This window comes from Cyprinus carpio, chromosome B20 (assembly GCF_018340385.1).
Source record: "Cyprinus carpio isolate SPL01 chromosome B20, ASM1834038v1, whole genome shotgun sequence".
Lineage (NCBI taxonomy): Eukaryota > Metazoa > Chordata > Actinopteri > Cypriniformes > Cyprinidae > Cyprinus > Cyprinus carpio.
In genome coordinates, this window is record NC_056616.1 from 27,777,354 (window position 1) to 27,789,770 (window position 12,417).

The following is a 12,417-nucleotide window of genomic DNA, read 5'->3' on the forward strand; positions in this document are numbered from 1 at the left end:
ACTGAATGGAGCTAATGACTATACTGAAGCAAGGCTGAACTGCTGGCTTTTGTCATAATCTTGTGATTAAAGCTGAAAATAATGAATAGAGGCAGCTAGAGAATATCTAATTGGTGAGTATATCACATGAACCACAGTTTAAAAGCAAATCAACTGAATTGTAAGTTACAATGTGTCCTGATTATTGTATAGCCGCCACAAACCTGAAATCATATGAGACAGATGAAATAATGTAATATCAGCAATACAAACTGCAGTGGTACACATTGTTCTAGTCGTAGAAATGATTACTGACTAGGATAAATCCCAAATTGCATATTATTCATCCAATATTATATGCAAGATTAGGTTTACTGCATCCCATTGAAAGTCCAATGACAATAGTCAGAAGTACGTGCTTGGTATACTAACTCCAGTGGATTTTCAAAAAAGTGGATGTTCAATTAATGCACTGAACATTTTTGAAAATAACTTGCACAATTCGCATACCATGGCCATATCATGTACAAAACCGAAACCTCTACCTCCATATAAAATAACTGAGAGCTTCATGGTTGAAAAAAGCTGTTCGGTAATATGACTTTCTTACATAATTTTTGGTTTCAGGGTCATACTTTTATTTAGAATAAATCAAATCATGCACTGCTGTAAATAGTTGAAAAGCTGTATATGATTTTGTATTGTTTTTGTGCCTGATTTGATTACAGAAAACTGTGTGTGGTTGCGGTCTGTAACTAAGTCAGCAGATATGAGGGTTCAGCATATGAGAAATGCACAGAGGGCAACCCAAGGATACATCTGCAATATCTGGTAATATAAAAGTGTGGATAAGCGATGGATTTTCAACTACTGTTGTATTTCACTGATGCTTATATCCTTTTAAAAAGTGTCTTTGGGGTTTGCAGTTTATTAAAGCATGTATTACCCATATTGACTTGTTTGTCTGTCTTACAGTGGGTTTACATGTAGTCTTTTGCTACTGTTAAGATGAACTGTGCAATTTCTCTGCCACAGGCTACAACAAACAGAAATGCAAAAAATAATGTGAGGTTTTCTGAACAATCCCCCCATCTGCCATTGGTCACATAAACACATAGCGCCGACACAGATTTAAATAACTGGTTAAGTCAGTGTTGCTGTGTTGGTCAGAACAGGATGCTCAACCAATTGGAGGCTTGCTTGTTATCCTTGCTTAAAAGTACACTACCGTTTAAAAGTTTGGGCTCGGTAAGGTTTTGTATTGTTTTTGAAGTCTCTTACACTCACCAATGCATCATAATAAAAAAACAACACAAAACATAAAAAAACAACTTTTATATACTTTGATATATTTTAAAATGTAATTTTGTCATTTATAACTACATATAATAATAAAGCTGAATTTTCAGAAGCTCATTTAGAAACCTCATTTAGAAATCGTTCTAATATGCTGATTTGATGCTCAAGAAACATTTTGAATTATTATCAGTGTTTTTGTGAAACAGAAAAGTTTTGCAACATTATAAAAGTCTTTACTGTCACTTTTGATAAATATAATGTCTTTGCTGAATAAAGCATGAATTTCTTAAAAAAAACAAAAACTAACCAAAAAATACTAAAACCAAAATTTTTGAATTTAATTTCATTAATTTTCAGAATTAATTAATGCAAATCAAATTGTGATTCTGTGGGCCCCAACTGTGCCACTCAATAATAATTTGTAATACTAATAAACAAGTTGAGAGAAATCAACAAGAAAATGCCTAAATGTGGATGTATATATAAAATGAATGAACAACGACATAATTGAATTGTGATGATAAATTAACATATTACAACATAATTAAATAATAAAAAAATAATATATATATATATATATATATATATATATATATATATATATATATATATATATATATATATATATATAGATAGATAGATAGATAGATAGATAGAGAAAAAATCATATTGAAAGCAAAGTGTTGTCTCTGGATTCAATCAATTGACAATAAAAAAGTACTAAAACTAAAAATGCAATTAATTAAGCACTTCATAATCACACATTAAAATACAAATTCAATTTGATCTAATTTTGACATTTTTGCTTTGTGTTTTTTGTAGAGCTGTATTTATTTATTCACATTAATAAAAATAATTGTTCAACTAACCAACCGATTTCTCAGCTGATTTATACATTTCTTGCACAGCACCAATGGACCCCCATAGGACGACCGCAGTGGTCTCAACATGAGAACGGTTTGCAGTGTTAGTACAGTAGTTGCATGAATGTGTTTCTGACCTGCTCTAGAAGGTCCTCCACCTTCCTCTGCCAGCTCTCTCTGGCGGAGCACATCTCCTGATCTTTATTCTGTGCCAGCTGAGTGAGCGCTGACCTTTTATTCTCCTCATGCTCTTCGCGCAGCTCCTCACGCAGTTTCTTACACTCCTGCCTGTGGACACACACACAAAGACACACACTAATGATCATACTGCTTTGTGCTTATACATAGACTACATTTTTGCTGAGACCTTTTGACACAAATCCGATAAAAACAAGACACAATTGGTTTCTGCGGTTGCACACATTTAAATATTAAAATACATGAATACTGGCTCAGTGGTCCGTTGATCATTAATGGCTGCTAAATGAGCCGCAGATCTTTTAATGCACCTGCATTTCTCTGCTCCACAGCAGTAGAGGTCACAGAAGAGGTTAACTGACACATTATATGGTGTAATTGCAGGACGTCATGAGTGCGGCACTGGGCTTGAATTCATGATTATTAAGTCTGTGCTGCAGACTGTGCTAAAAGTGCCCAAATAGCTGTCAGTGCAGAGAACCTCACACACACAGAGACACTGCGAAACCTTTTAAAGGTGTGAAATTTGTCTTAATTGCTGCTTAAGAGGAAATGGAAGCTGTAATGAGAGTTCGGGCACCTTGAAAGCCGCCTGAGACCACAGCAATAAGCACTGAGGTTGTAATTGGATTTAAAAAAAAAAAAAAAAAACACATGCTGATGTATCTGTTTGTTTATGATGGAAAAAATCTCTAATTGATAATACAATGTAGAACAGCATTTATTTACTAATTTATTTACTGTATAAATATTACTATACAAACTATACTACTATCTTATCTCTCTCTCTCTCTCTCTCACACACCCACACATACACATATAGAGGGAGAGAGGATGCAGTAAACATTAACAATGTAAATATAAATTACAAATTTATATAACTGCAAAAAAAGTATTTAAATTTAACAAAATTTATCACATTTTTACCTTCATTAGTTCATTTTAAATGGTCCTCTAGTGAGAAACATGACATGACATCTACACAAGTAGAGTTCAAAAAAGCATATTATTCATAATTCTGTAAAAATATAAAATTGTTTTAGATTGCACCAGAAAATAACTTTCAAGATTATTCCATGTCACTAGCCTACATTTACAGAATAATATATTTACAATATTAATCTTGAAAAATGTAGGGGGCAAAATATGCCACTCCAGGTATGGATTATATGTCAAATGAACAGACAAAAAGCTAAATTACAAGGCAAACAGGTTGGAGTCATGGCCAAGTTGATGAGCTGCATGTTCAAATCCAGCCCGGTCTCAAACCCATTATTCCTCTTTCTTCCAAACAATTCAGAGCAACTTTTTTTTTTTCTTCTTCTTCTTCTTCTTCTTCTTCTTCTTCAGACATCTTGGGAATTGTTAATGCAGTTTTGTCTCTAAAATTATAGGTAAGTCAGAAACAATCACAAAACACAGCAACTGCCTCATCCACTCATGGTGTGCATTACAAGAGAAGCTGGTGAATTAACCAACACTTCTGCTGAGCAGAATGCTGTATGTGGCATTATCACCTTTATAAACTCTTACAGGGAGTCAGTTTTGAATTGTTGCATTTAGCACACGATATCCAGACGGCGCTGCCTCGAAGGGGAGGATCCATCTGGAGTTTTTATGAACTTCATTGTGCGGTGCAGCTGTGAGTGTAATTGTACGACGCAAATTCAAGTGTTGATAAAGAAGTCAGTGATGGTTTAAGACTCTGCGAATGCAAGTGTCTGTGTCTGACAGATTGGCACAATGATGAACAAACCCTCCTGTAACACTTGCAACAAAGTCTGCAAAACATTTGTCCTCTGATGATGCCTGAACATATTTTTCTGCGTTTAATGGAAGGATCAGCTTAAGGAAGCCTTTGCCTATAGGCTTACATCATTCTCCTACATGCTAAAACATATTTCTTTTAAAATATTGTTAGTTCTCACATTTTTAAACCTTTACATCGTTTCCCAAAATTAAAATGTTGGTATTGATAAAAATCTTTTAAATTAAAACTATTAAATATAGTTTTCATTAATTATATATATATATATATATATATATATATATGAAAAACTTCAATAAAAATTATAAATGCTGCCTTGGCAACTACCGGAAGTTAAATACAGGTGTTGTCAACAATGTTGAAACTGACGCACTAAAAATACTAAAGCTAAATAAAACTAAATTAATAAATCACAAAATCACATAACAAAACTACTAAAAATAAATAAATAAAAATTGAAATAAAATTTAAATGAAAATACAAAAATACAAAAATAAATGCTCATTCAATATTCTATTAAAAAAATACTGTAATAGCAAATAATACTAAAATAACACCAATGAAGTCTATAACTCCAGCAGAAAAAAAAGTCTATTAGCATCTTTAGCAACCTGTAAGCATTGCATTCCTTGCCACGTGGCATTTCTACAGTAAAATTCCTATTGTAAACCCAATCAATACTGTTTCCATGGACTAGACCCCATTAAACTTTTATTAAATAACTCCTCAGCACCATAAATGAATTTAGTTGAGAACCTTTGCTAACTGTGGACTTAAAAATGTACCATGGCCATGGAAGCTCATAGACATTCAAAACAAGGAGTCTCTTGAAATACGAGTCTCTCGACCTACATCCAAAATCATTACAAGCACTTATTTTGAGCAATAACAAGCTCTCGAATGCTCCACATTCACCCAAATAACAAGTTAAAGCCCAAATATTACGCTCCAGGGCACCGCTGCACCATCCTGCACAAATGTTGTGGAAAATGAGCTACCAAGGATGAAATCCAATAAATGTCTTGTTGATTTCTCATTAAAGCATGTCGAGTGTCTGCTCAGGCTCTATTCAACTTCAACTTTCCGAGTTAGCTCATTTTTATCGTTTTCGGGGGACGTTTTAGTGGCGAATTGGTAACTTTGCAAAACTATGGGCAAACAAAGCAGCCAAAATGCCCTTAAAGTGATAGTTCACCCTAAAAAAAAAACAAAAAAAGAAAAGAAAAAAATAACAATTTACTGACTCTCAAGTTGTTCCAAGCCTGTATGCGTTTCTTTCTTCTGCTCAGCATAAAATAACATATTTTGAAGAATCAGGGTATCCAAACAGTTGCTAATAGCCATTGATTTCCATAAAGAAAAAAAATACTGGGGACCAGAAACTGTTTGCTTACCCACATTCTTCAAAATAACTCCTTCTGTGTTAAGCACAAGAGAGAAATTCATGTCTGAAACAACTTAAGGGTGAGCAACAGATGACAGAATTTTAATTTTCCTGTTGAACTATCCCATTAATGGCCTTTGTTTTAGTTAAATACATGCTCAGGCTTGTACTAATGACCTATTTGTCTTATTTGAAGGCTCATGATATTAAACACTGGTTATAAGCATTGCTAATGAATTAGGCAGGCAGGGCTTTCTGAGGCAATGCCAAAACACTTACAGCTGTTGGGAACTTTATAGGGTTTATAAGTCATCTCATAGCTTGGCAAAGAAGGAGAGAACATGAAAGAACGAGAAGTGCCTTGCTTGCTGACAAACCACTTAAATGGAAAAAAAACTATCATTGTTTACTCTCCCTCATGTCATGGAAAAGTATGGCCAGAATATTCTTTAAGAATGTTGATTTCTCTTCTTACTCTGAAATACTTTTCTACAACTTTTTTGTGTACAAGTTTTAACACTGACAACATCACTGACAAATAAATGGAAATTTGCTTTCTGTACAATTTTTATAACCTTCACTAATACTTAACCCATAAAACAAAACTATAATAAATAATAAACAAACAAATAAATAATAAACAAAGGTAAAACTATTAAATTAAAACTTTTGCACAATTGTTGGACCTCGGATTAATGCTTAAAACATAATCATTAAAAATTAATTAATTAGTTATGAAGATGAAGGATGAAGAAAACAAAGGCAAAGGCAGCTTTAAATTAAATATATATATATATATTTATATATATATATATATTTAAAGTGTGATTGGAATTATTATTATTATTAATTTTATGTTACATTATACAATTATTTAGAATGAGTTAAAAATGCTTAAAACTTAGACAAGCATACAAAAAAAACAAAAACAAAAAAAAAAAACAGATGGAACCAATGGGTTTTTAATAATTTAAAAGTTTAATAATTTTAGCCATCCATTCATAGGCTACAGCATCCCAGAGACATAGATGGATAGATATTATTTAGTAAACTAATATGTCAGAGAAAAATGCCATTTATATGGAGTTTCTTGACTTTTTTTTCATTAATGAAAATTCAAGGGACAGGTTTGACACCATATTTCGGTGATGACCCCTTAATATAACATGAGTGAGTAAAACTCTCTGAAAGCACATTTCCAAGAGCTTCCCTTGTGTAACCCAAAAGCATGTGCTCTTACCTGAGCGTCTCTGTCCACTTCAGCTCGAGCTCCAGGGCCATCTTATCCATTTTGAGCTTCTCTTCCTCTTTGGTAGCAATGAGTTTGGCATCGTGCTGTTGTTTCTGAGACTCCATCTCTCCCTGAGGACAAGAACGAGAGCGAACATTAACTCTGATGAGCCATTAAGCACATGACCCGTAATTGTGAGGTCTAACACGCGGCACTCAGGAATGAGAGGGAGGGCTCTTCTTCACAGCTATCAATCAAACAGGGGTCAGGAGATGGAAATCCATTTTCATATCACTCCTTCATTTCTTCTCTCACGCACACACAGGTCTGATTCATTATGCATGGTCACTCGGAGAAACTGTGCTTCAGGTCAAGGACACAGGAAGAGGAACGGTGAAGAGGCCTCTCTAATGAAGTGTCTTTGTCACATAGGGACCAAAACTGCAGGTGGGTGTATTTCAACAGAGCACCTATTACTCGTTTCATAATGATGAACTCATTGCAGGTGTGTTTAGGAGCTATTCATGGAAACTGAGGGCAAATGCAGTATATTAAAAAAAAATCACAACTTTAATGATACAAATATTTGGCAGGAGCAGCTGAGTTATGTGACTTTAAAGTATGAAGTCTCATTCTCATTATTTTTTGGAGTAATTGCTTTTGGTAATAGACCTGAAGGGCTGTTAGGAGGTTGCTAGTCTCTCTGAGTCTTGCTCGCGTGGCGTCCAGCTCTTCTAGAAGCTTCTTCTGGGCGTCCTTCAGATTGAAGATGTGTCCCTCAGCAGAACTGAGTCCCTGCTCTCCCTGCTTCACCAGTTCCTGGAGTCGATTCACCTGAGGAATAGAAGAAGTTACTCACTTTCGAGCAGACGCTTGTTCTCTGTGTTGAGTTAAAGGACACTGTAAGAATGAGGCACTCAACTTTATTACAAAATAAAATAAAATAAAATAAAATAAATTAAAATAAAATAAAATAAAATAAAATAAAATAAAATAAAATAAAATAAAATAAAATAAATATTTTCAGTATTGTAATTAAAACTATACAAGTAACAAGAACACAAGTATTTAATTGCTTGTATAATTAATATATATTTATATAATTAATTACTAACAACAATAAATCTACTCAAACACTATAGTGCTCTTACAATGATAAATAAAATAAAAAATAAAATAATAACATAACAAATGATTTTAAAATTATTTATTCAAAAACATATAATAAATATTTAGAATAAAATTCTTAAATTCTTTAGATTATATAATTATTATAATCATTATTTTTTTTTATTATACCTTGTGCTCAGTATTAACCCAATAAAACAAAATTATTGCACATAAATAAATAAAAAAATAACAGTAAATTTCATACCCTAGTGAGCTACGTAAACAGCTACTCAACTGAAAAAAAAAAAAAAAACATTAAACCAAGTATTTTTCAGGTCTTAGTGGGCCTGTTGGCTGGTTTTAGAGGGGTTTGGGGTACTTTTATAGCTGATCGCCAAAGCTAAAACAGCCAAAGACCAGCCTAGGCCAGCTGGGAAACCAGCAAATCAGCAGCATCCTAACCTAAATATAACCTCTTACGTGACTGAGATTTCATGATTCGGTCTCTCAAATGCTCAAAGTTCATTACAATAAAGAATGTTCACAAAATGCTGCAGCAATGACACTCAGCTATTGTGGAACAGACTTTAAATGAGGAACATGGCTAAATATGTACCCTAGGTTTATAGTTGGTTTCTAGATGGTCCAAGTTGATGGTTATCTTTGACCAGCAACAAACCAGCTACCAGTTGGACTGGTTTTTGGAACATGCATGATGATCAATCAGCCAATGACCAGTTTAGACTAGCTAGAAACCACAGCTACCATATTTCCAAACAGATACCATCTTACAATGGATTTTCCAGCAATTTCAGAGCTTCATTTCCATTTATGCTAAGCAAATTGTGATTTGCACATTAAGCATCTGCTTTAAACCTTGCTAAATAGAATGATAGGGTAATAACAAGTGATGCTGCTTCTCTTCAGGGGTCTCCTTGGCCCATTTGCAGATGTGGCGAAGGTACAATACATGGGACTCAGCCAGTTTTGTGTTCCAGAAGCCCATTAAAAATCATTGAGACTAATGAGATGATAAACACATGCCACTGAAATTAATCACTCCTCCCTTTGCTTCCGTGCCTTCCTTTCTACCTGCTAAATCACTTTCACAGAGACAAAAAAGGTTGTACCTCACTGTTGGCCATGTTGAGTTTGGCTGTGAGCTCCTCTCGCAGACTGTCCAGTTCCTCTCGTAAAAGACTCTTCTGTTCCTCTAGAGAGCTACGTTCCTTCTCGAACTGTTCCTCCATTTCCTATAAATCCAACAGAAGATGCTGATTACAAATGACGACAGCTTCTAAACATGAGAAACAATTTATGTTAGTGGAAATAAGGCAACCGTGTGTAGGGATTGTGTCGCTGATGTTATCGTTCACCAAAAAGTGAAAATCTTATTTACTACTAATCCTCATGTTAACAGAAATAAAAAAAAAAAAAAGTTTTATTACTTTAAATAAATAACGTTTTATTACTGGATGAACTATTCCTTTAATCATGATAGAAATCGTTTTTTAGGCTGTGGCATTTTGAAGGCATCACTGTCTGGGATCTTAATTTCAAACATGTCAGCGTAGTGCCTTGGAAAATCCACTTAATATCTGTCTCAGGAAGCAGGAAAAAATAAGATGACAAGATTTGCAAAAACAAGGCATGGGAAGAAATTAATAGCTATATATTATTCATCATAAGATTCTTGAGCTTTACTGAGCTCTCCTGGAATATTATAATAAGAAACTAACCATAGCCATCCTGTGACATTTACAGAATGAAATGCAGTTTTTCATTGTGTCCTGTCCTCCACATACGAGGATACAACCTGTTTTATTATAGCATCTGCAAGGTAGTAATAATTTCGTATTCCTCCGATATTCTGGTTATATATCTTGTTAACGCTAATAATTAAGATTCTGTAAGATACTGCTTACAGATTCTGTTTAAAATTTTAATTTAGTCTTAGTTCATGTTGGCTTTTCACAAACAACTTCAGATTAAATTTAGAATATCTCACATTAACTCAGAATGTTTCAGCTGTTATTATATGTATTCTTTTCTTTCTTTCTATAAAAAAGAGGCATGAATGAAATATACATTGCAGTTCAAATATTTATAATCATTATCAATGGTGAAAACAGATAGATAGATATACTGTATATCATCGTTGCATGATAAGATACATCTTAAAACAACAGCAAGCATGAACCAAATTGGTAATATAAAAGTGAAGAGCAATAGTTGCTGATGAATTAAAGATGAAAAAGATGAGATCATCTCTTCCTCTTATCTTATAAGAGCAGGGGTGAGCTCCTTGCCCATTTTGATTAAAGTGAGGTCCACATCGAATCCAATCCACATCACATATTCATGCACACACCACCTAAAGGAACATGCTGTGAAAAGCTTGTGCGTTTGTGGGCACGTGGGACTTGAGGAGAAAGAGGCCTTAAGTAAGCCTGTTTAAAAAATGAATGGTTAGCACGGATGAACAAATGGGCCGTGCGCTCAGTATAGCCAGCATGTGTGCATAATTCACTCCATCCCTAATTGAAGCCACACAAATATGCAAATGGCACCTCTTGAGTGTCTCATTTGTGCCTCGGTGACACAAGACGTGCGTTATGATGGTGAAAATGGATCCATGCAGTGATCCATGTCAAATAAAATAAAATTCCTCCCAGAAAATATAAAATACTGTACATGCTCGCCTACAGCGGCTCTACTTTGTGGAGGTTCCCAAAATAAAGGTTCCTTTAATGCTCTGAGGGTCTGTCATCAGAGGAGTGAGTCACCAAACCCACTTTGGACACACAGTAGAAACCGAATGCGTTCTGGAAAAGAAAGATAAAGAAAGAGCGAGTGGAAGGGCCCTAGGCTTCATCTAAAATAGGACGTCAGTGCAGTCGTCACGCTGCTTCTGTATAAGGCAGTGAGTCAGCGGCAAACTCTAACAGAGGCCACTCTCATTGATTATTCATCCACACCTCAATTTTTTAAAATGCATTTCCATTTCTGATAGCGGTGGGCGCTGCGGCGGGCGCTACGGCGGCGGTGCGATAAGCCCAAAACTGCTACGCTGCAATGTGATTAACCGTCGACTGCTCCGGCTTCACCGGCGATGTCCACTGGCACAAAGGTTTGCTGAAGGGTCATACGGGTTTGACAGCTGGTGATAAAGGTGGAGCAGGCCGGTTTTGGGCATGTTTAATCTCTGTAAGTGTGGAGAGGAAGTGGAAACTCACTGCTCAGCTTGTTAAGGATGGAATACATGACTTTTAAAATCTGAAAAGATTTTAAAACAAGGCATTATACACTTGCCGACTTTGTAAATAGTTACCAGGGGGCATAGGCAGCGGACGGGCCTGCCGGGCACAGGCCCGCCCACTCTGATGAAAGTTTACTATACAAATAATTTTTTTTAATATAATTATTATTTAATCTATTTGAAACTTAGAAAAATAAAATCTAAAAAAAAATGACAAAATTTTTTGCATAATTCCTGATGAGTTGATTGACAGCAGTGTTAGGCAATTGTTATCTGTGCTCACACTCATTCACTTTAACTTCAAAATCTTAATTCCTATTAATATAAAAAACAAATAACAAATTAACAAATAAAAAAATAAAAAATCATAAACATGACATTTCTGAATCAAATAATTGTATACACTTTAGTTATAGCCTTTCTAATTTGGCATTTACAATTAATGTAGGCTTGTTACATTCATCCTTATTAATAATCATACCAATTATTATTATTATTATTAAGTTATTTTATTATTAAATTAATATTACAATTTCATAGCGCATCACTGCATAACTGACACGCTGCGAGGACAATAAAGATTAGGCTAGAAAAAAACTAACAAAAAATCAATCAAAAAAAAAAATAAAAAAAATAAAAATTATAAAATTAATTATATTATAATTGAAATTATTAACACTGCAATCATCAATGAAAATGCTTTATTTCAAGCTCCGACTTTTTTACAAAGATAAAAAAAAACTTTTACACAAAATAAGTTTCTTCGCTCTCTCTTTATTCATTTTTTTTTATTATTAATTAATTAACTTTTTTCCACTAGCCTATATTCGGGCCACAAGAGAAATATTAAGGGAGTAAATTAAAACATTTAGCTATATACCGTTATCAGCATAAGAAGTAGATTTGTCTCTCGTCGTCTCTGAGAGAATATGCGCCGTGAATGCAGCATCAGTTTTTCCTTTCACTTAAGTAAATCGACTGATATTAAGAGGAATACATTTGGAAATGTTAAAAACCTTTTAAGATATATCCAAATAATTACTTTAAACTGTAATATTTAATACTATTAGTTTTACTGTATTTTTTATCAAATAAATGCAGCCTTGGTAAGCCCATAAGACTTAAAAAATAAAAAATGAAAAGATCTCACTGCCCCCGAGCTTTTGAACATTAGTGTTTAATTGTTTTTTTTTTTCATTAAATCTTTTCTGTACAAAGGAAATAATACTTGGAAATAATAGTTATTTTAATTATAAATGAAACCCCAAAACTGCTTACATTCATAAATACTTAAACACTGAAAAATTATCTCATTTTTTCTATGGC

General features: G+C 34.0%; 1 protein-coding gene across 1 annotated transcript in view; it reads right to left on the reverse strand.

The window, feature by feature from the left end:
- Positions 1-12,417, reverse strand: part of LOC109052455 (protein FAM184A-like) — a 74,791-nt gene that overhangs the window by 44,584 nt on the left and 17,790 nt on the right. The window contains exons 6-9 of the mRNA XM_042746550.1: positions 8,963-9,085; positions 7,395-7,556; positions 6,732-6,853; positions 2,279-2,429 (exon numbers count right to left, since the gene is read on the reverse strand). Coding sequence (XP_042602484.1) covers positions 2,279-2,429; positions 6,732-6,853; positions 7,395-7,556; positions 8,963-9,085 — 558 coding nt within the window. The remainder of the gene's footprint in view (positions 1-2,278; positions 2,430-6,731; positions 6,854-7,394; positions 7,557-8,962; positions 9,086-12,417) is intronic.